General features: G+C 44.0%; 2 protein-coding genes across 2 annotated transcripts in view; both read left to right on the plus strand.

Annotated features, from left to right (window-relative positions):
• The first annotated feature begins 1370 nt into the window (after nucleotides 1-1370).
• On the plus strand, nucleotides 1371-6496 carry LOC142400786 (uncharacterized). Its single transcript, XM_075485999.1, has 2 exons — nucleotides 1371-2112; nucleotides 4457-6496. The coding sequence occupies exons 1-2, from the start codon at nucleotides 1590-1592 to the stop codon at nucleotides 5086-5088; spliced, it is 1155 nt and encodes a 384-aa protein (XP_075342114.1). The 5' UTR covers nucleotides 1371-1589; the 3' UTR covers nucleotides 5089-6496.
• Nucleotides 6497-10900: 4404 nt separating this feature from the next.
• pcca (propionyl-CoA carboxylase subunit alpha) overlaps nucleotides 10901-24366 on the plus strand; it is a 34184-nt gene continuing 20718 nt past the window's right edge. Inside the window, exons 1-13 of the mRNA XM_075482324.1 lie at nucleotides 10901-10987; nucleotides 12446-12523; nucleotides 12703-12750; nucleotides 13535-13603; nucleotides 14019-14132; nucleotides 14466-14519; nucleotides 15389-15520; nucleotides 16113-16149; nucleotides 18131-18209; nucleotides 19055-19157; nucleotides 20437-20531; nucleotides 22688-22838; nucleotides 23717-23860. Of these exons, the coding sequence (XP_075338439.1) occupies nucleotides 10934-10987; nucleotides 12446-12523; nucleotides 12703-12750; nucleotides 13535-13603; nucleotides 14019-14132; nucleotides 14466-14519; nucleotides 15389-15520; nucleotides 16113-16149; nucleotides 18131-18209; nucleotides 19055-19157; nucleotides 20437-20531; nucleotides 22688-22838; nucleotides 23717-23860 (1158 nt within the window). The 5' untranslated portion in view covers nucleotides 10901-10933. The remainder of the gene's footprint in view (nucleotides 10988-12445; nucleotides 12524-12702; nucleotides 12751-13534; nucleotides 13604-14018; nucleotides 14133-14465; nucleotides 14520-15388; nucleotides 15521-16112; nucleotides 16150-18130; nucleotides 18210-19054; nucleotides 19158-20436; nucleotides 20532-22687; nucleotides 22839-23716; nucleotides 23861-24366) is intronic.

The following is a 24366-nucleotide window of genomic DNA, read 5'->3' on the forward strand; positions in this document are numbered from 1 at the left end:
TTTTGAATTGGCTCTATATGAACGAATTGGAATATTTTATGAATAATTATGATTACAATTAATTGAATTCCAATTGGCTTGAATTGGACTTTATTATCGAAGTGCCTTGAGATGACATTTGTTGTCATTTGGCGCTATATAAATAAAAATTAATTGAATTGAATCATCCAGCTGTTCTGATTTGTGTGGATGAGTGAGGGCAGGTGGGGGAGCGGGAGTTCACTATTTCTAAATTTGACTTCATTTAGAGCATCCTCTTTGTTTAACAATGTGATAAGAATGCGTTGGACACATCGTGTAGAATATCTGTTGAACATTTGTCATTTCAGTGCTGCAGACCCACAGCACAGCTGAGGGTCAGTCCTTAAGAATTTCTCTATGTAAACTCTTTCTCATATGTTTTCCATCAGGGTCAAGGAAAGGAGAAGAAAACGTAGGAGTTTTTCCACCATTCGACCGGACGGACCCCAAGGCTAACTGAGACTGGGTGGAAGCAATACAACTCAGGAGGCAAAACCATGAACCTGAGACACAAATCCTGGAAATGTGAGGGCTTAACCACACCGTGTCCGAGCATCCTGGCTTAGCTGCTTTCATATATGCCGAGTCAGGCTGAGGAACAACTGATTCTGTCATTCTGCTGCTCATGGCTGCCTAAAAGATGAGGCGGCTCACAGGTGAACTGAAGCTCAAGGAACAAGGGCTGGTGAGAGGAAGGAGATAAAAGCTCCGTCAGCTTAAATCTTCACCTGTAATTGTGCTCTGGATATTAGTATTTATAAAGAGTGGCATTATGACAGCTTATAGGTGCTTCAGAAATGCTCCAGTTCTTCCTCTTTTAAAGAAGACTAATCAGGAGCCAAGAAAATGACTTTTCCAGGTTGACTTACTTTGGTATATACATATACACACACATATATATATATATATATATATATATATATATATGTGTGTGTGTGTGTGTGTGTGTGTGTGTGTGTGTGTGATGTAATTCCAAGGCTGCACTGCCTGGTCTGTCTCTCCTGAACTTATCATGAAAATGACCCCAGCCTGCTTCCTAACAGTCATGTTGCTTTCAGAGTGGGCTGCACACAGATAAATAAAGCCCACCCGGGTAAAAGCTGTCCCACACGTGCCAGAAGCATCAACAGCTCATAATGGAGGCTTACACAAACACAAACGAGTTTTATTTTCATTCCAATGTCCTTACTTTTCAATTCTGACATCTCCACATGCACATCATGTGTCAAATCTCTCACTGAGTGGTAAAGCAGGGGAAAGGGAATGGAGACTGGAGAGAAGGAGGAAAGGAGGAAAGGAGGCGAGGAGGCTGCGCGGCGGTGTTGGGTCGCAGCCTGCTGTGTGCCTTCGGATCCGTTCACCTCCATTCACAGTAAATAGAAGCATGGAGGCTTTGACTCTCTGGATCTAACGTCGAGCAGCGGGGGGTAAAGACACTGCCGCATGCGCGCTCGCCTCAGCACAACGCAGGACAGCATTTGGAGCATTGTCATCAACACTGAAGTTATCTGACTCCTGAACCGGGCCCGTGGTCGCTGATCGGAGCGGGACAGCCCGCCGCGCTGATCATGAAGCGGATGGCCGTAGTGGCCAGGCACAATGGCCTCGTCTCTCCTTTGGGGAACAACAACTCCGGGGCTTCGCGCATCGTCTCCCCGCCGCACAGCAAAGCCGCTAACGGGTGCGCGTCCGCGGACACCGGGGCCGGCGGAGGGATGGACGGCCTGCAGGATTTCTCCAAAGGCCCGGCCGTCAAAACCGAGCTCGTGTGCAGATGGGTTGACCGAACTTCTCCGAAGCGGAGGCTCGGGCGGACAGCGACATCCGCGTGCGAGCAAACTTTCAGCTCCATGCCCGAGCTGGTGGACCACGTCACCAGCGAGCACGTAGCGGCGGGGCTGGAGAGCCTGAGTCACGTCTGCCTGTGGGACGCGTGTCCGCGCGGCGGGAAGGCGTTCAAAGCCAAATACAAACTCATCAACCACATCCGCGTGCACACCGGGGAGAAGCCCTTCTCGTGCGCATTCCCCAACTGCGGCAAGATGTTCGCACGCTCCGAGAACCTCAAGATCCACACGCGCACCCACACCGGTAGGCTTCCTTCTCCCGCGAGCACACACAGACCCCCACAGACCCCCACTGCTAGCCGTGCAGAGCAGCCTCTGACGGGGGAATGTGGAGCTTAACCAGCATCTCCCCCAGTCTGCCAGGATGCCCCTCCATGTTTCTGTGGGCTGCGTTCCGCTCCACTCCTCTGCTCCCTCGTTTCCTAAAGGAGCCCACTCCGCATCTCAGTCCTGTAAGGTGGCAGAGATGAGCACAGGTGGGCACAGGTGGGCTGCTTTAGGACCAGCTCCACATGAAAATGCTCCTAAAGGATAACTGCTGCTATTCTGCAGCTTTTCATATTTCCATAAGGAGCAATAAATCAGTTCCTCTGTCCTCTGCAGGGACAGCTGCTGGGTTGCACAGCTGTGGACAGTCTTTTTAGTCTATGCTTTGTGTTCTGGGGGTCTTATAAAAGGAGTGCAGACCCTCCTCACACAGACCCTCCTGACACAGACCCTCCTGACACAGACCCTAACCCAGCAGGGACACTGAGGACTGGTCTGCTTTCCTCTTAGTGGACCACTATCATGCTCAGCATCTTCTTCATTACGACACTGTAGTAATGTGTCATAATGACGTCATATTGACAGCATGTGGGAGTATAACGTTCAGGATACAAAAAGGGTTTTTTCCTAATTAGAAAGGTGAGTGAAGCTGACACCCGACCCACGTGAAAAATTCAAGCAAATAGATTGATCGGTTAGTGCTCCGTTTGTGCTGGTTTGAGCCCTTAAAATTTTCGTTTGTGCTGATTTGGTTTCTGAGATATTAAAGATTATTTTTTAGGTCATCCAAAGGTCACCATCCCCCCATATTACTCCAAAACAAACCAGAGTGGTCTACTTTTTTAGTGCTCCGTTTGTGCAGGTTTGTGCCTTTGGATGACCTAAAAAATAATCTTTAATATCTCAGAAACCAAAGCAGCACAAACGAAAATTTTAACGGCACAAACGGAGCACTAACCGATCAATCTATTTGCTTGAATTTTTCACGTGGGTGGGGTGTCAGCTTCACTCAGCTTAATTAGAAGCCTTAAACCCAGAGCTGAAGACACATTGAAGAAGAGCTTGATGTTAGCACATGTTTAACTATAACCCGTGTTTAACTTTAACCCGTGTTTAACCATAACCCGTGTTTAACTTTAGCACGTGTTTAACTATAACACGTGTTTATCTTTAGCACGTGTTTAACTTTAGCACGTGTTTAACTTTAGCACGTGTTTAACTTTAGCACGTGTTTAACTATAGGACGTGTTTACCTTTAGCACGTGTTTACCTTTAACCCGTGTTTAACTTTAGCACGTGTTTAACTTTAGCACGTGTTTAACTTTAGCACGTGTTTAACTTTAGCACGTGTTTAACTATAGGACGTGTTTACCTTTAGCACGTGTTTACCTTTAACCCGTGTTTAACTTTAGCACGTGTTTACCTTTAACCCGTGTTTAACTTTAGCACGTGTTTAACTTTAACATGTGTTTACCTTTAACCCGTCTTTAACAGTCCAGTTCGACACAGATCATCTACATTATCATCCAGTTCAGTCCAGATAAACTAAATGTATTATTGGAACTTATGGATACTAATATAATGTCAATTAAAAAGCCTGAATGAGGAAAGCAACAGATCTCATCCAATGCCCCTGTCCTGAGCATGCACAGGGGGATGATGTGAGGCGAAGAACCTGCTCAGCAGAACCAGGCGGGGGGCCATCTGCCCGGACCAGCTGTGGATTACCAGACATTTTTTCTTTTGGTTTAGTTTAACCAACTTGACCTATTTAGTGTAGATATATCAAATCCTGAAACGATCCATTTGATAAAGCATCCCCCCACTGGAATATCTTATTAGACTGGTTTCATCTCATCACCCTCTGGGAAACGGCACAGCAATAGGTTCAGTCAGTGGCTGAAAGTGGGTTGAACAGGATGCAAGAGTTTCACTCAGATTATTCTTCACTTTACTCAAAGCTGAGTCCAGCTTTGAGAGAAAATTCAGCTTCACAGGGAAACAGGATTCTTTTCCATTGGATTTGGAATCTATTGTAGAAATGATTCTATTTTTTAAGATTATGTGAAGAGTGTTTGTGATCTTTTTGCACACACTCACGTGCACAAAAGGAGAATTTCCATTCAGTTCAGTACCGTCCTGTTTTTAAATCATTTGCATTTCATTTCATCAGATTACAACCTGACAGACGTGGCAGATATATAGGAACAGAAGTTTTGTTGGACCCTGGGAGCAGAAGTTCTGATCCCTGGGTTTCCCATGTGCATGCATGGCTGTGTTCCCTGTGAACTGGACTAACTGAGGTGGTGTTTGTGTTGCAGGGGAGAAGCCGTTCCAGTGTGAGTTCTGTGAACGCCGCTTCGCTAACAGCAGCGACCGGAAGAAGCACTCCCAGGTCCACACTGCCTCCAAACCCTATGACTGCAAGGCGCTGGGCTGCACCAAGTCTTACACCCACCCCAGCTCCCTGCGCAAACACATGAAGATTCACATCAAGTCGTCACCTACCTCGGACCCCCAGGACCTGTACAGCTTCATCCCCCATCAGCCCCACCAGTCCAGCCAGGCCGTCCTGGAGCCCCTTGACCTGAAAATGAACCACTTCTCTCCATCCCTCATCAACAAAAGTTCTCATTTCCCCCTTCTGTCCAGTCATGAACTGGATATCAGCTCAGCCAACGAGGCGGACCACAAGGTGCTGCTGCGGAGTTCATCTCCAGTAGCGATGCCTCTGGACCTCTCTCTGTCAGGCTTAAAGAGCCAACTCAGCCAGAAGCAGCAGGGTGGGAGGAGCGCCCGGAGGAGCCAGCGCTCCGTCAACCCGGCCTTAACTCAGCTGTCTAACATTAAAGAGTGGTACGTCTGCACCAGGACTACAGCGCCACACTTTCCACTCATCCACCCAGACCACATCAAGTCAGAACGCAGTGACGAGGAGGAGTACGTCACGTAGGATGAAGAGACCGGTGGACTCAGATGTGAAGAACTGATTTCATACATTCAGAACCAGATCAGCCCCAAACAAGCAGTTCTATGCTTCAACATCGGTGGCTCTGGGTGAAGGCCTGCGTCAGAAAGACGGATCCTTACTGTGTTTTCCAACAGCTAAGAGACTCCTACTATGTGTAGACAAAAAGGTCTGGAAGGATTTCCATCCAAACTTTTTTTTCCCAGAAAACGTTTCATGGATAGCTCACTAACCCAAACACAGGAGTTAACTTTGTACAAGTGGACCAAAGAATGTGGGGAGCTGCTTTGTGGCTCCATAAGAATATGTCTCCAGAAGGCAACTATTAACCGGTGTAAGGGCTCTGCTAAGGGGAAGCATTTTTAAGGGCTAAGTCAGTGTTTAGGAAAGGAGCGCACAGGCAGCACAGCAGGTCCGAAGCAGGGGGTCCAAAGCAGGGGGTCCAAAGCAGGGGGTCCAAAGCTGCAGATACGGTGGGTGCAGCAGATACGGTGGGTGCAGCAGATGCGGTGGGTGCAGCAGATACGGTGGGTGCAGCAGATGCGTTGGGTGCAGCAGATGCGTTGGGTGCAGCAGATGCGTTGGGTGCAGCAGATGCATTGCAGTACCTGTTTAGGCTTCAGAACGTTTCAGCTGCTTCTGCTGTCAGAGGGATGTTCACATGCTGTTAGACCATCTCACCAGCAGTCTGCTGCAATCCTTCCGTAAGACATAACATGTTCCATGTGTTAAAGTGATCAAATCTCCTCCAACACAAAAACAAGCTGTGTTCAGAAGGTAGAAAGAGAGGGAACGGAATCCTTCATTCTAATGTTCACGCATCTCTTTATCTCCTCATTCGTTTGATGTTTTCCTTCCAGCTACAACTGTCACCTGCTCCAGATGTTCAAAAGTGTCATACAGCTAACACATGACTGTGAGTGATAAGATGCTATGGATATTAAATAGATGGATTAATCATCCCTTCCATTTGAGGTTAATACTGCCTTAGAAATAACAGAAAGCCCCCCCCCCCAGCTCTGTTGTGGGATCAAAATGTCAGAATTGTGCAGCAAATGAAAAATGGGAATAAATTCTATTGAACTGTGTGCTTGAAATCCGGAGTTGATTTCTGTCAAACAAACCTTGACATACAACTCAAATGTTTCCCCAAAAGATGTACCCTGCCCCCCCCAGGGGCCATTTTCTAATCTTTAGTCATCAAAGTTATTTCAGAACACAAATCCTCTGATCAAACCTCTCAAACTCGGCTGTAAGAAAATGAGTAAGAAATGGAATTGGAGATAATTAGCCCCTGAAGTTTGAACGTATTGCTGTTAGATAATGTTTGAATAAACATTTTGTTGTTCATTTTACTGTCAGTATTGCATTCTAATTTTCCAAACGGCCCCCCTGATACTGCTTCTGTCTGTCCTGAGTTCCCATCCCAGAGGAAGAAAGTAAGAGAGAGCTTAAGACAAAAGGTGGAGGAATCGGATGATTGCTGAAGCTCTTAATCTTAAACATGATTTACCCCAGTCCACTATAAAACATGAAGCTGCCTGAAGTGTTCCTCAGTCTTTGAGAAAAGGAAGAGGCAGGGATACAAGTGAGGAGTGAGTCACAGACAGCCAAATGTTGGCTTTCACTTCTCATTGTTCTGATCTTCAGCACACTCAGCAGAAATAAAACAATGCATTCAACATTAAAGGCTTTCATTTAGGAGAACACATAGTGCTCATATGTTAAGACTTTAAGTGATTGGAAAGATGTCAATATGCAGATTTGGAGGTTTTTGTCCTTTATATGAGCGGGACCAGTTGGAAATGGAATAAAGGTACGTGGGTTATCTAACAGCTTTTTTTCATTTAAGATAAAAGTCGTAACATGTTTTATGTTTATAGGTATTTAGGACAGGTATTCCTGGTTAAGAATTGTAAATGAATCCCTCCCTGTCAGGTGTTCCAACCCACCAGCTGCTCTGCAAAAATGTCTCGGGAGGTGGCAAGTGTCAAACTGAGATCCACGTAAGCGCTAGGATGCAGAACATTCCAACAAAATGACCCTCCAGTGGTGTGAATGTTGTGGCTGATCAGGGCTTACAGCGTTGTGATGAGCGGACGGGTTGCTACTAAACAAAGGGGGAGCCACACATGATGGGTAACAAATGTGGAAACAATAAAAAACTGCAGACTTCTCCCTGACCCGAACCCTGCAGACCACAGCGATCATGTGTGGACACGCCTTTCTTTCCTCCTAACCTGACCCGTGGTTGTGTGCCATCCAACTTTAGCTCAGTTTGCCTACATCTAGAAGAAGACTCACTCAATCAAGCACCCAGGATAAAAGATGCCTTTATTATCCCTGACAGGCAAACTGCTGCAGATTGTAGCAAGCAGTCACATACCATCAATGAAGCGGCCATCATCCCATAAAACAAACTCCATACGGATGCCAGGATCCAGCTTTCCCAGCAGAACCCTGCTTAGCGGGGTTACTCTGTAAAAGGGTTCCATGTTGCTGCTGACGGGTGGAGAAACCATCTTTTAATCTAGCCTTGGTTCTCCAGTCATTTCAAATGTTGGTTCTTCACACGGTGCTACTGGTTCCCTCCATGCAGTTCTTTTCCCAACAAACACACATCCACTAAAACCTTGATGAACACATCAGGAACAATGTCCCATTCAAGATGGGCTTCTACACGTTCAGGGTGGGAGCGACACACTGAGCTTCTGATTGGTTGAGGTCAGGTTGGGTGAGATGGTGCATGGCTGTTTGTCTCTGGGATGGATAATCCACCTGTCCAGGGTCTACCCCACCTCTCCCCCGATGACCCCCTGTGACCCCGAACACAAGGAAGCAGGTATAGCAGACCGATGCATGAATGGAATTATTGCATGACAAATGGAATCATTAAAGACTAGTTTCACACCTTCCTTTACAGTTAAACCATTACATCGTGGCCCTTTTCCACAGAAAGATTGTTTTCCAGTTTGGGAGGAATAGAGAACAGGAGCATGAAAGAAGGAACATGGCAATAAATGATGAGCATGGATAAACAACAACTCATTTTCAAAAGGTTACCTTCATGTGGGAGCTATCAATGCAATATTTGTTGTAAAATCCAACACGAACACGAAGAATTCCAATAATTGTGACAGCAGATGTTCATGAGTTGAACATGTTGGGTGGAAATGGGAGGAACTGAGGGACAGCTTCAGCAAACAGTCAAACCAGGAAGCCTTTTGTGCGGCTTGATATTATTAACAATCCTGATCTCTACAATGGAATGCTAGCTGCCTACTATCCAGTGTAAAGAGCTTTAAAAGATCAGTAGAGAATAGGCACTTAGATAATAAAGTCCAATTCAAGCCAATTGGAATTCAATTCATTGTAATCATAATTATTTTCAAAATAATCCAATTCATTCATATAGAGCCAATTTAAAAACAGTTTCCTAGCTAAGGAAACCAACAGATTGCACTGAAACTTGTCTTCAGTCCAATCTCCCGGCCTGAGCGTGCCTGAGGCGACTGTGGAGAGAAACGACTCCCTTTGAACAGGAAGAAACCTCTGGCAGAACCAGACTCAGGAAGGGTGGCCATCAGAATCAGGAAGGGTGGCCATCCTTCTCCACCAGCTGGGGTTTGAGAGGACAGAAAAGAGGGGACTATACGTCCCTATTAAGTCTGTTTGAGACTATTGTTGTCTGGTTATATTTTCTTTTGTTTGGCTCGACATGTCAAATGGAAAGATGGAGAAAGAAAAAACTAAAGAGAAGATGGACTTCACCAGGTGTAATGCACCACTAAATGCAAGATCTGCCCATTAACAAGCTGGTATTTGACAAAAATCTTATCCCTTGCAAATCCAACCTGTTATTTGGCAAATTTATTAAAGTACAAAGCAAATGGATCGAGCCATACACCAAATATCTCAAGGAAAAGATTTGATCAGCTGTCCTTAGTGACATTTCAAAGGCTTTCTTCACACTATTGATTTTCATATTCTTTTTTGCAACTTAAATTTTTATTGGGAGGATTTTCCCAACATTCACAAAAAGTTCTCCTCTAGGATTTTGGACATAATAAAATACCACATGCCCATGCAGTGAAATTCCCATATTAAAGATTATAATCACTAGCCTGGCTGACACGTCCACATCTCGATGAGATGGTGGTCTGGGAACTAGGTGTGCATTTTCTCATATTTGAGGCGTGGTTTATGAATGCCTAGAGCCGTTTATTGGGCGCTACGAATGTCTATCAAATGGCGTCTGGTTCTTCCCATGCTGCTTTGCGCGCGATTCATAGCCAATTGTATCACTTCTCACTTCTTCACAGCAGAGCAAATACATCCTTCTTGGCAATGAAATCTTTCAACGCCAAACGTTGCTCTTTTTTGAAAGTAAACTTGCGTTCTAAGCTACTTAAAACACTTTCTAAGGCTGCATCAAACGGTAACGTTGTGTCCGCTGCCATGTTGGATTAACACTCTACAAGCTTCGGTGTCGTGCATAGACGTCGTCATCGTCTTGCTGCCCCCCCCCCCCGTTCTGTGATTGGTTCCCTAACTCAGGCAAAAATAAGGGCGGTGGTTTCCAGGCTGCCTTTGCAGTGTGAATGAAATCGCGCGCAAAGCAGCATGGGAATTCCCAGGCTATATAATCACAGCAATGAAACCAATGAACAAAAAAGCATAATAAAAATAAAAAATAAAAAAAAGAAGGAAACAAAACTACAGAACAAAAACCAAACAAAACAAGATACACACACCATAAGCAGATGCATAATAGGTCTCGTCCAGCCACTATATACACCATCTTGCTGTAAGCAATGTATGAAATAGTCCCACTTAGAAACCCCATCATCAAGAAGCACAGTTCTCCCCCTCCATAACTTTCAACCATGGAGCCCACCGTTCCTGGAATTGTTCATCCTGTAGTCTTAATTGAAATGTTATCTTCTCCATTGTGTATATTCCCCTAACTATGTCCAGCCAGGTTTCATATTTTGGTGGTTCCACCTTAAGCCAACTAAGGGTGATTGCCTTCTTAGCTGCAACAAGAAGAATATGTAACAAGTATATTCTCTTTTTGCTCATTGTCTCAGTCTGAACTGCGCCCAGAATGGCCAAGAGCGGGCCCCTCACTATTGTACAGCTGAAAATATCTCCTTCCAGAAATCATTTAAGACAGGGCAGCTCCAGAATATGTGAAGGTGGTTGGCACATTGTCCCCCACATACTCTCCAACAGGCCCCTGACTGGTTTGGATTAAATTTGGAGAGGATGTGGGGTGTTCTAAAGAACTTATGAACTATTTTTGATTTTCATATTCAGTGCCATGCCATTTGAATGACCTGTACTCCATTAGAACATGTACTCCATCACACCTTTTAATAAATGCATAAAAGGGGTTGAAAACACATGTACCATAATATAACTAATAAATATACATATGGATTTTTGAATATACAACATCAGAATTGTATCAGTCTAATTTTAAGTTCTGATCAGTAAGAGAAAGTAGAGAATATACACACGTAGAAAATATGCAACCACAAACATATTCGGCGAGAAATGTGTCCCAATGATACTTCACAAAAGGTATCAGATTATAAAAGCCATTATTGGGAAACACTGTTATAGTACCCATTGTGTCTCAGTAGGGGTGAAGATGATGGAGCCATCAATCCCAAAGAAAGCCTGACTGTGTTGAACATGTTTGGTGTACTTGCTCTGTTTGTTGGACCCTGAGGCTTCATCTGACTCCACAAGGGGGCAGTAATGTCACTTTTAGGATACAAGGTGCCGTAAAAGCTCGGAGACAAAGAAGAGGAGGCTCGGCAACATGGCGCTTCACAGAGTTTCCCTGGTGGTGGATAGGCTGCTGTTTGCTGTGAAGGTGAGTTTAGCGCTGAGTGACGACTGCAGAGCGCGAGCTCATCAAACTCAAGTGACTCAGCTGCCACGCGAGCCTCTGAGACACGAGACTGCCCTGAATGTGTCTGACCGCCAAGTGTCATTTCCAACCGCCACAAACGCTGTTCAATAGGGAAAGTGTTTGTTGCAAAAAAAAGTGCCAACTAACAAGCTGTAAGGGCGTTAATTTCCCAGGCAGAGCCTGATATTATCTGCCCTCAGAGAGCCGTCAGGTGAGGTAAGGTTCAGAACAACCTGAACCTTCCTTTGGTTTCGACCTCTGTTCCAACTTTCCGAGTTGAACAAAGGTGTGTTTCGTGTTAGTTGTAAAGAGTCTCCCCTCTGAAGGTCGGAACACCCCGACCTCAAACTCACACAGCGGGGCTCACCAGGGCACAGCGGGGCACACACACCGGGGCTCACTGGGGCACACCGGGCCACACACACCGGGGCACAGCGGGGCTCACACACCGAGGCTCAGCGGGACTCACCAGGGCACAGCGGGGCTCACACACCGGGGCTCACACACCGGGGCTCACACACCGGGGCTTACCGGTGCTCAGCGGGGCACACACACCGGGGCAGAGCGGGGCTCACACACCGGGGCACACCGAGGCTCAGCGGGGCACACACACCGGGGCAGAGCGGGGCTCATTGGGGCAGACCGGGGCAGAGCGGGGCTCAGACTGGGGCACAGCGGGGCTCACTGGGGCACAACGGGGCACACACACCGGGGCAGAGCGGGGCTCACTGGGGCACAACGGGGCAGAGCGGGGCTCACACACCGGGGCTCACACACCGGGGCAGAGCGGGGCTCACAGACTGGGGCACAGCGGGGCTCGCAGAGCAGGGCTCACAGCAGCATGTCGGGTTGCCTGGATGCAGTGGGGCTTCATGGTTGTGCGCCGCTTATTCAATCCAATCCATCTTTATTTGCATAACACTTTAAAACAACAAAGTTGGCCAAAGTGCTGTAAATGTATATAAAATACAAAGTGAAACATAAAATGTCAACACCTCAGACTGAATGAAAAGCCAATGAGAAAAGTGTTTTCAGAGGACTTAAAAACATGAAGCCTGCCTGATGTGCAGAGGGAATTCATTCCACAGCTGGGGACATCATAAAACATGTTATACTTACAACATAAAACAAAACATCATTGTGACAAGGGAGGTAGCTTAATTATTGATTGATTTTAGTAATTGTTGGAAATGGAAGAAATTTATTTTTGAATTTTTATGAGCACACGAAAGATATATATAAAAAAACAACGTATTAAAAAGTAGAACAACAACAAAAAACATACAAAGTATACAGTAGATAAAGCAGGAGAAACCAAAAAAAGGGCTTGTACAGTGGTCCTCCAAAGATGAACATTCTCCATAAATATAATTTCCAGTAATGTGATGAAATGAATATATGTCTGTGCTTACTTTGCAGTATACCCCATGCCCGTCCAGATGCTGCATGGTGAACAGCAGGGCTCTGTACTGTACTGTTTACAACCCCAGTGAGAAGGTAACGTACAACTCTGTTGTTCTCTCCTTTCTTCCTGTTTGGCTGTAGGAAACAACTACTGTGTTTACTATGTTTTTGGTACTCTTCTCATTGACAGCCGGGTGGAAGAAAGAAAGTCCTTTCTGTGTCTGTAATTACCTGTGTTTTCCCTGTGTTTTCCCTGTGGTTTCCCTCCACAGACCTTTGATAAGATCCTGATTGCCAACAGAGGAGAAATTGCTTGCAGGGTAAGACTTTCCAACACATCAATACGGAGGATCGGATCTGAGGCTGCTGTAAATCAAGTCACACTCAAACTGTTGTGGCAATAGTGATGAACTTAACTCACTTTACAGATGTCATGAAAGTTGATACTTGAATGTGTGGGATCTTTATGTCTAAGGAACAATACCTCAACTCTTAGTTCCTGCTCAGCCCTGGTGGTCAAACATAGCCGCTTTCGGACAGAGCAGTTCTAAGAACGGTCCTCCTCGAATTTCGTTCTGATAACTGCCCTTCCCCAGTGGAACTGTTTCAGTTTGATTCGCACATGAGTCGGGACCAGGTCGGGACTGATGTGACGCAACCGTCTGCGACAGCGACGTGTCACTTATTGTAAGTCGCTTTGGATAAAAGCGTCTGCAAAATGACCGTAATGTAATGTAGCTTTAGCAGTTCCCTCGTAGCCTCCTCCAGCCCCTGCACTCTGTCCTCCGTCTCAGAAATTCTTATTTCAGCTTCGTCAACTCTGCTGTTAGTTGCCTTAATGTCCTCTCGTATTTCTTGGAGAGAGATAAATATCAAATTTTGGGTGAGATGGTTGAGCTGTGATTAACTCAGACCTGACAGCTCCTGGTTCTCTCCTCTTGAAGTTTGCATGTTTTGTGTCTGTGGCCGTCCCCCTTATGGACAGATTTGTCGGGGACCCACCTCTTCCAATTGAGCTTATTGTTCATTTCAGCCTGCAACTGTCATTCAATTAGATATCAAGTGTTGGGAGAAGAATGAGCATTGATTTTGTGTTCTCTCCAGGTGATCAAGACATGTAAGAAGATGGGCATCCGGACTGTAGCTGTACACAGTGATGTAGACTGCAATGCTGTGAGTCACCCAACTGTGTTCACCAGGGACATTTTGGCAAAAATGCTACTCTACTCTACATATTCATACATGTATACACATACACGTGCACACACATTTATTTATATATATAGCACTTCATCCTAGTATTCTAGTAAATGATTGTATATGATTTTGTACAAGTGTAAATCAAATTTTCACAGCTTCTAGTAAAAGCCTCGCCCTTGTGTTTGAGAATCACTGTTCTAGAATGCAAGGATGCTGAAAATTCATTTGTTCAGCTCTCAAGAATTTTTAAATTTTTTTGTCTTGCTTTAAACTTCCCTGTGTTGATATATTTCAGCCAGATGTATTGCAGTGGAAAAGTTTGTCTGTCTCACATTCTACTGTGACGTTGACGTTACTGTCCTCATACACAAAGTATATGTGTGTCTAGGTTCATGTAAAGATGGCTGACGAGGCATTCTGCGTTGGTCCTGCCCCTTCTAGTAAGAGCTACCTGAACATGGACGCCATCATGGATGCCATCAGAGTGACTGGAGCTCAAGCTGTTAGTGGTTATGTTCTATTACTCTTACTGCATTTTGTGATGTTGGCACAGGACATGTATAACATTCTCAATGCAACTCGTAAGAAACACATAAGCAGTAATTATTGTGTCAATAGGAATCTGAACCTATCTGCAACAACATCAAAACCATTACCCTGAGAGCATTTAAGTCCTCTTTGAGCCAGCAAAGCCAACTCTGAGCTGCTGGGGTGTGGACATGGGGATGTAGAATGTCTGACCCTGAAAGGTTGACAGTAAATCCTTTTGGCCCTGCGGGTTGCAGGGTGATGCCAGTGCAGCAATATCTAATAAATAATTTCCTTCTCTTTTAAGGTTCATCCTGGATATGGGTTTCTCTCGGAAAATAAAGAGTTTGCAAAGCGACTGGTGAGTAATTACACATAGCCAAGTACACATTGGCTCACGAACTGCAAAAGACTTGAATACAACAGTATTAAACAGTATTTCAGTTGGTCCCTCATGCATTGATCTCCACACCAGCAGTGTATGACTGATTAATATTGAACTTGGTCACTTTAAAGCAACACTAGAGAAGTTGGTTGCGATCAGTCAGTTATAATTGATCAGCTCTCTGGTTCTGCACCATTTGCTTTGCTTGGCTCTGTCGTTGAACTAGTCAACATTAAGGTTTGAATTCATGAGTAGAATCCAATCATGATCATTTCTCCCTCTCCTCTGTGTAGGCTGTAAATCAGTTATTATCAAATATTAATCAGTGTCCAGCAACAGCTATTAATATTCAGTAAAATTATTAATGTAAATTATTACCTTCGGGGCACCGTGAGCATTAATCAGAAGCTAAAAGCTAAAACCCAGTATTGGTCTCATAATATATTGGTCTATATGTGTCAATCTGGGGCAGTTATGACGCATACAGAGCAGATACGAAGGCTATGAATCCAGCAGCTCTCACAGTGAAACATACACAATGACCACCAATAACTTCCCCTTTAAAATAGCACATTAGAATTTATCAAAGTTGACACAATGATTAAATCAATGATACTTTCATTCATAAACACAATTGTCTACTAAGCTAATACTATGTACAAAATAAACAAGTAAGCAAGCGATGGGAGACTGTGTGTGTGTGTGTGTGTGTGTGTGTGTGTGTGTGTGTGCGCATTGGAGAAGAGGGGAGGACACTGAGACAAAATGGCAGCCGTGATTGACATTACCTTTATCGTGGCAGGAGTTTGCTACAGTCATTTTTTTGTACCTGATTTTGTTGTTAGGCTGCAGAGGGTGTGACATTCATTGGGCCAGACACCCATGCTATGGGGGCAATGGGGGATAAGATTGAAAGCAAGCTGATTGCCAAGGCTGCGAAGGTCAACACTATCCCAGGATTTGATGGCGTTGTCAAGGTACAGTCCCACATACGCACAATGTATGTATAATGAAAGAGCACATAAACACAATCACCAAACATTTAAAACGGGGAAATAAAGTAAACTAATGTAAACTAAACTATCTCACATGTAACTTATATCCCTGCCACTCACATTCACTTCAAATACTAACTTTGTTGGTGGATTTAGACTCCAAATCCCTTTAATGGGCTCTTGTTTTCTTCAAAGCATCTACAGACAACATCAGCAGCTTTTTGAAGGAACACCTAATTGTTTTGGTGTTGCACATTTCACAGCTGATTGCTATTAACAAATTCATATTCATTTCTAAGTTGTGAGAACACAGTGTCTCTTATTTCGAGTGACGTTAGCTGCCATCTTTTCATCATGGAACATGTGATCGTGAGCTGGTCCTCCAGGATCTAATCGGATATTTCTCACGAGGTTCTGCTGCCTGTGTTGATAAAATGAGACCAAACTCAGCAGAGTACTTGGCCCACGGTGGTCTTCAGATTTGGGTTGACTTGTTTCGACCTCTGTTGAGCAGAGGTCAGGGAAGTATTTGCTTTGGTTCATCATTTGTAACCATCATGCCTTTCTGTGTCAGACTGTAGAGGAAGCTGTGAAGATTGCACAGGATATTGGTAAGTTCTACACACAGAGCTTACAGTATGCATTAGTCAGTAAAACAGAATTAACTCATCTCCCAATCATTTAATTCCATCCTGCCATCCATTCTGTCTCTGACCCAGATCATATTTATAATATCTCGGACACACTTGGACACATTTGGGTGCTCTTAGAAGGGGTATTTTTGTTGAGGCTCATTAAGGATCTTAATAGTTGCAACAGTGATAGTATTAAACGAAAGTTGCTTTTATATGGGGCAAAAATTAAAGTCCCAAAGTTACTTATCTTGTTAACATGTCCATAAGATGTTTTTATGTTACAAGACATGTCAACATTAAAATGAACCATTAGTGCTGTGCATTTATGTAGCACTTTTCCAAATGTTACAAAAAAGTCCTCCATTTCGTTATAGATTGTTACCAATAAAAGTGTTTTTTAAGAAGCAATTTAAAAGAAGACACTGACTGCTGACCTGATTTCCTTGGGTAGCTCATTCCTAGGAGCTTTGACTGCAAATGATCTGTCACCTCTGGACTTATGCCAGGCTCTGGGGCAAGTAAAAGTCCTCTGCCAGAGGATCTCAGACTACGTGGAAGCTCATATTTTACTGAAATGTCGGATAAGTAAGAAGGTGAAAGGCCACTCAGGGCTCTAAAAGTCTAAAAGTTCAATTCTAATAGCAGTTTTAAAAGCTGATGAGAGCCAGTGCAAGGAGGCTATAACAGCAGGAATGTGCTCTCTTTTCTTGGTCCTTGTTGGCAGTGAGGTCTAAGCAATTTAGAGCTGATTGATGGGTTTTTGGTTGAGAAAAGAAGAGGGTGTTACAACAGTCGAGGTGTGAGTAAATCCCAGCTTGTATCATGATGTCTGTCTTTAAAAGATAGGATAGATTGTATTTTAGAAATAAGAAGTTGGCACTAGTTAAGTAGACTAGAGTTGGTGTGTTATGCTCTAGTTGCAAGACTGGCAAACATGACATGTTCTGACCTTAACAAATGGGCAGCATCGGACAGAAATAATCTCAAGGAAAGAAAAGATGACTTTAAATCTGATTTAAACTGAGCAGAACTGGAGGAAGACTGAACATGGAATGGACGACTGTTTCACAGTCTGGATTTTAGGCCTGAGTGAGGGACTGACAGTAACGAGTGTGATGATGACCTAAATGTGTGGAAAGGGAGGTTAATGTATGGTGGAGCTAAACATGAAGGACTCTAAAAACAAACGGTAAACTCTTAAAATGAATCCGTATCTGACTGGTAACCACAGCTGCTCAGCCAGAACAGGAGTGATGTGATCTCTTTTCTGTGTGAACTGGTTCTAATCTGGAGAGATCAACCTGAGTCAGCTCCACATACAGGAAGTTACAGTAGGCCAGCCGAGAGGGGAGCAAAGCATGGATCAATGTTTCCAGGTCCTCCAGGAGATAAAACTGCCTTCCACAACACTACTGTTGGTTAAAAGTCCAGGAAATTGCCAGAGTTTTTCCTCTGTAATGCATTGTTTGTCAGCGGGTGGAGTTTATTGTGGGGACTGTGTCTGGATTGGCATAAACCAGGGGAAATAGCTCAGATAGTACGGTTAGCAAAGTGTCATTGGATTTCATTGCAATATAAACGGGATCCCGTACCACTTAACAGTGGTTGGATATACTGTGGGGATTTTTGTTTGTTTAATTTAGTTTTTTTTATTGAGCAACAAGAATGTACAGCAAGAATAAAAGGGGCCCAAAAAGCATCTGCTAAATTGATTTCAACAGATGTAATTAAGAAGCAGATATGTTTGACAGGTTAGTCCGACAACAAAAAACTAAATGAAGTACCGATAAAAGGAAGTAGATTATAAGATAAACATATTCTTCTTAAGTTTTTAACTTTCAAATCCTGAACAAAAGCAACTAAAGTGTTTAAAATCCCCAAAGTGCTGAGTGCACATCTTGATTACTGCTCCAGAAGCACCTTTGCAGTTGTGAGTCTTTTCTTGTTTGGTTGCTAGGCTACCCAGTGATGATCAAAGCCTCTGCAGGAGGAGGTGGGAAAGGAATGAGGATTTCCTGGAATGATGAGGAGACCAGGTAACGTGGCACCTTATTACTCTGTGTCACATCCTTACTATAAAAGAGTGCTTTGTAAATTTTATTTGAAATGAGAATTTTCTAACATTGTGAATTGTGTAAATATGTCTTTTTAGATTCTTCCTCTTTTTCCTATAACAGACGTTCTTGATTGAGTTTGTTTGTGTTGCTCATAAGCTGCAGCAACAGTATAAGCACCATACTTCTTTTCTTCCCCTTTCACCAGTGTGTTGTATCATCTCTTCTTATAACACTGATTGTTTTTGGGAGCCAATTCTTTTAAGCAATTAGTTCGGCTTTTCATTTTTCGGCTGCTCAGCAGTTTGAACCCTTTTCTCAGAGTTTAGCTTCCTAATGCACCAGCTGTTTTCATTTGACAACAATGGAATGGACTGGGCTTGGTTTTTTTTTTTTTTGGTGGTTTTTTTCAGGCGTTCACAGTGTGGTTTGCTTTGTCTATGATGAAGAAGAATGTTGTTCAGCATGTTCAGCAGCAGCATTGGCTGTTGAACTTTGAGCTCATAACTAGTTGGATGCTTCGAAGCCACAGTTTCCTAAAAGAACTCAGTATTATGACTTAGAACTTTGCTTATTGAATTGGTGTAAGCTTACCCCTGTCTGTTACAGATGGATGCTTCAGTATTCTGTGCTGGACTGTGTGGGCAGACAGGTGTTATCCTGGCCATTACTGCCATCCCAAGCCTGCTACAATTAGAACTGCTGCAATTTCTATTTGTTTGCATGCATAAACACCTGTTAACAAAAAGCTTTTAGTGATTTTAAACTCCATGTTTAATTAGAAATGGTAAAGATACTACTGTTAAACCCCACTTGTTCCCTTCCAGGGAAGGTTTCCGTTTCTCGTCCCAGGAAGCAGCATCCAGCTTTGGAGATGATCGGTTGCTAATTGAGAAGTACATCGACAACCCCAGACACATAGAGATTCAGGTACAATGCATGTGCTCACAGTACTAATGGAATTTCTAAGTGATAATATGAGTGGAGAAAGCAGTGAAGTAAAAGATTTAATGTTTCAGCTGAAACCCTGTGTTTTTGCTCATCCAGCTTGTAAAAGAGTGCCGACAGACAACTGTCTCGTAACAGAGGTTTAAGAGAATTTGAAGTGCTGCCTTACTTTCTGAAATTCTGAGATTTGAGAGAGTTACAGGGGGCGGGGCCAAAAACCGCCAGGGACTGAGCATTTCTGTGAGCTGGATACCAGTGTTTAGGAGAACTGAGTGCACTGGCTCAACAGCAGTGGGCTCAGCTCATCACGGTCTGCACCTGTTCACCTGAAATACTTTGTTGATGGAAAAGGCCTGAGGAAATGAATGAGGCTCAGCAGTATATGAACTATTTTATTCAAAGAAGATGTGTGCTGCTGTGTTAGATGAGCAGTTTTCTGTGTAAAACTGGACCTCGTCTCACTCTTTTTCCCTCTGTGTCTGTGAGCAAACTCCATCTGCCTCCTGGAGGAACCGTACCTGCGTTCTGTTTAGGAGTCTTCAGAAGAGCTTTTTCCTCCTGACCTCTGTCTGCTCTGCTCACTATAGTGTGTTTGGCATGTAAAACCCAGCTGAATATCCAGCTGGATACTGTGTAGTGTTATCAGGCAGCATCTGAGTCACTGTGTTTCCTGATAACAGGAACAAAAATAAGATGGCCGACATGAGAACAGCTTTACAAAGAATCCAGTTGTGTTAAAATACAATATCTGGGAGCACAGAGTTGGAGAAACGCAAAGAGATGTTCATGATCATCAGACTGAATGCTAATATATATTTGATCAAATATATGACGAATACAATTGTATATATTCATGAAAAAATATAGTGTTTAAAGGTCGTGTTTCGACAATCTGTCTAAAAGCAGCAAGATCATATTTGGCCATATGGCCTGTCCCGGATGGAAAGTGACAGAAAGTGGTCAGAGGTTCCCGATGGTGAAAACCTAGAAGATGAGATGACTGCAGGTGGTAGGCTGAGAGTTTGCATAATCCTTGGGTTAATAATCCAGGCTCTGGATTTTGGTGAAGAGGACATTGTGCCCCGACCAGCCATGGTTTGAATGAAACCCGCTTCTGATGCCATCTCAGGTGTTTGGGCCCCTTGCAGCTGTTCACTGTTGGTTTGTCTCGTCCTCCACGCTGTTCTAGGCAGACAAAGTGGGGGGTTTGGTAAAAATCCAAAGTACCTGAAATAATCTGAGTCATGTATGCCTGTTCTAGGTGTTGGCTGACAAACATGGTAATGCCCTGTGGCTTAATGAGAGGGAGTGCTCCATCCAGAGGAGGAACCAGAAGGTGGTGGAAGAGGCTCCCAGGTGAGTGAGATTCTCTGAGGGGACGCATTTAATGTACAGCAACAACAGCCCAATGCTATGAGGTCAGAGGCCAGTTCAGGGTCTGGCTCTGCTGAGAGGACAAACATACCAAGACCTGATGGTCGTGTATTGGTTCTAGATTTACGTAGTGTTACTAATGAGTCGTCAAGATGTTCAGCTATTGGGTTATTGTGAAGTAATGGAGTGTAAATGTGGACCACTGCAAGCCACATTGTGTTAAAAAATGCCCGAGTGTGACCAAATTGGACCAGGTGCTGAACCATGTCCGACGGGGATATTACCTGTGGATTAATGCTCCCTTCAGGGCAATAGGCCATGATGAACTTTCAGAATGCTAAAGAATGCTCTGGACAGTATTTGTCAGGACAATTTGTTTTGGATTGTTGGAAGAATAAATATAATATGCATAAAGCAAGTTGAAGTTCTGAATAGAAGTTCTGAACAGAATTCGTGACATCCTGGTGGAGCCCAACTCACTCTGGAAATGAGTTTCTCCTACTCCTGGCAAGGGAGAGCAAGCCCTATGTATGGAACTGAATGGCCTGTAACAGGGACCCTGTAGGTGGAACACACTCAGTAAAGAACAGTCCAGCGGCACGCTTCCAGACCTCCAATGCAGTAAGATCGGATCACATTTATTGGACACACCCATCCAGGTTGGCACCTGCTGACACACACATGCACAGGGTCTCACACTCATAGAGACAGATGCCAACCTGGAGGTGTGGGCAGCCATTCACAGCGCCCGGGGAGCATGGGGGTACGGTGCCTTGCTCAGGGGTACCTCGGCCGTGACAAGGAGGTGGACTGACACCCCTCCAGCTGTCAGTTCCACCCATCTTTTTGAGTGGTGAGGCCCCCATGGATGCAGCAGGTGATGCAGCAGGTTCAGCCTTAGCTAATTGCAGCCAAGTTGTTTTAATGGTGCTTCTCAGCATAGAGACAGTTTCCCAAAACACTATAATCCCCTGTGGGTTTTTAAAGGTACAGAAGTGGGAAAAGTCTGCCATGGCCATGTTGGTCACCTCCTTTCCAACTCACCATTTGATTAGTTGAAGAACTGTTTTCTTAGCTTCTGAGGAAAGCAGAAACATGAGAGGTTAAACCTTCCGTTTTTATTGTAAATGACTGACTTCGCCCTCATGTTCATCATGATTGTTGCTCCAGGTCATTATGAAGTCATATTCATCAGATTTCTGAATACATTTAGGTAAATATCCAAATACTTCTGAACCTGTCAGTAATTCAGATAAAACTATCTGATGTGTCCTAAGAGTGAATAAGAAAATGATTTGCAGTGGGATTGTCCCACCTGTGGAATATCATTATTTTTTTGCTTAAAGCTATGGTAGGTAATCCTAGAGAGCTAGCAAGATTCGAAAGTGGCCCCTCCTCTAAGCTCCACCCCCCCCTCCCCATTCCGTCAGTGCTTCATCCAAAGCCGGTAGAACCGCGTGCGCACACGGAGCAGGGAGCCGACAGAGGGGGGCGTAGGCAGAAAGCAGAGGCATCTGATTGGTTTTTTGTAGGCGCTCCAATCCGAGATCAGCGCTGATCTCGGATTGGATCAGCGCTGATCTCGGATTGGTCAGCTTTTTCTCAGTCCTGCAGCTGCCACAGAGGTCTGATTATTTTCGTCCCTTTTTCTAAATACATCTTGTATAGATTTCTCTCAGGATAGACGGACCATTTCACCCAGTATTACAAAATGTGTTTCTGAACAGGATTACCAACCATGTCTTTAAATTAAAATCCCTAAGAGACTAATGTGCATTGGTTAATTGTTTTCTGTTTCTTTCACATTATTTTATGGATACATGTGTAATAGACTATTTCTCTTTTGGATCAGCTTCCTACTGGTCCTACTCATCAGTGCGACTGTGTTTCATTTTATGAAGATGAACCGACTGGACTTAAAACACTCATGCAGCAGTTCATCTGTGCAGTATTCAGCTCTAAAACAACTGCTTTTAATTTAGAATAAATTCCCAAAAGGTTTATTTTAGTTAATTGGTTTTTTAAAAAAAAAAAAAAAAAATTTAAAAAATCAAGTTGTTGAATTTGCTTGTACGACACTACTGGAATTCCCTTCCATTGGACCGGTGAGATGGTGTGACTCTGTGTTTCCTCTTCAGTACTTTCCTTGACCCGGACACCCGGCGGGCGATGGGTGAGCAGGCTGTGCAGCTGGCCAAAGCCGTGCAGTACTGCTCTGCTGGCACCGTGGAGTTTCTGGTGGATTCCAAGAAAAACTTCTATTTCCTGGAGATGAACACGCGACTTCAGGTCTGTGCTGAGGGTTGATTGAGGGTCATGATGCATATGGCTTGGATAAAGAACTTGTCTTGGAGTGCATTCCTTCAATGAATGTCCTTACAAATAAGTCTTTTGGTGCTGAAAATAATTTGGCATTAAAACTATTAAAAATAACCCAAAATGGAAAAAAATAAGTTTTTTTTCCATTCCAGCAAACATGCAGAGCAGAGGACAGTCATGTATCTACTCATTTAACATGTTGAAGTTCCATTTGTCCTGCCACCTGTAACGAAGCCAGAAAGTCGGCTAACTGACAGAAACATTGGTGCTTGGTGGTTTACAGTAAAAACAGCTGATAGTTGAAGTCCACCAACAGATGGCCATTTTTTTAACTTAGCCACTTTGTTCCCTCCCCTCCACGTCTGCTCCTCTTCCGTTGTGTCTCAGTAGACGGCAGCCCTAACAGTAGAGCTTCAGGATCCCACAGACGGTTACATTCAATTTGTCCTCCACTCTTTCTGAGGACGCTGTCATTCATGTTTAAATAAATCTTCTGATTCTTGCTCCTGGTGATGCTGGAAGAATGCTGATTGGCTGTCATAACAAAGCATCACACAAACTACTTGCTCAAGTCAAAAGGTTTTCAACTCATGCGGATGTGTGTTGGTATTGCTTACCTTTGCAAAGTTCAAAATAACATTCTGTTTGCATCCTTGCCATTGCCTTCCATCGCCACCCGTAACGTTGGCTCGTTTGGTCTGAACACGCTATTAAGTCTGGAGTTCCAGAGCTTTTATCCTGACTGATCAAATCTCCTCATCAAGACCGTAATGATCAACAAGCAGAGTACCAGCATGCTGTGTTACCAGCCGAAACTTGGATTTTCTCTTTTTTCATTTTGACCACAGGTGGAGCATCCCATTACTGAGTGCATTACTGGCCTGGACCTAGTGGAGCAGATGATCAGGGTTGCCAAGGGTTACCAGCTGCAGCCCAAACAGGAAGACATTCCAATAAACGGCTGGGCGATTGAGAGTCGAGTTTACGCAGAGGTGTGTGTGTGTGTGTGTGTGTGTGTGTGTGTGTGTGTGTGTGTGTGTGTGTGTGTGTGTGAGATTCTTGATACGGCATCTGAACAATTATGTGACTAAAAAATAAAGAAGAAACTCATCAGTAGAAGCCCGTGTAATATCAATACCATTAAATAACATCCATCCCATTACACGGATGCTTCACTTGAACACTTTTTACAAACCACTGGGAGGTTTCCACTCGGTAGTGTTACCCCAGGGCAAGAAAAATGCATCAGAATTGGATCAAAACATGATTCATGCAGCACCTTTACCATTCATCAGTTGGCAGAATTTCTGATAGCCACCCAACAGACTCATCTGATAGTAATAACACATTTCTATGTAGACAATACTGATTGTTCAGAGCAAATGTTCAGTGTGTGAATTGACTACAAGATTTTGTCACAGTACAGAAGTTTTTTTTATGCAAAATTATAGCCGTTGTGCAACCGTTTTTGCTCAGTGCAGAGTATTGCAGCTGAACA

This window comes from Odontesthes bonariensis, chromosome 2 (assembly GCF_027942865.1).
Source record: "Odontesthes bonariensis isolate fOdoBon6 chromosome 2, fOdoBon6.hap1, whole genome shotgun sequence".
NCBI lineage: Eukaryota > Metazoa > Chordata > Actinopteri > Atheriniformes > Atherinopsidae > Odontesthes > Odontesthes bonariensis.

Coding starts and splice junctions, on each gene's coding strand:
- LOC142400786 (XM_075485999.1), top strand. CDS start 1,590: ATGAAGCGGATGGCCGTAGTGGCCAGGCACAATGGCCTCGTCTCTCCT. Junction 2,113..4,456: donor CCACACGCGCACCCACACCG/GTAGGCTTCCTT, acceptor TTTGTGTTGCAG/GGGAGAAGCCGTTCCAGTGT.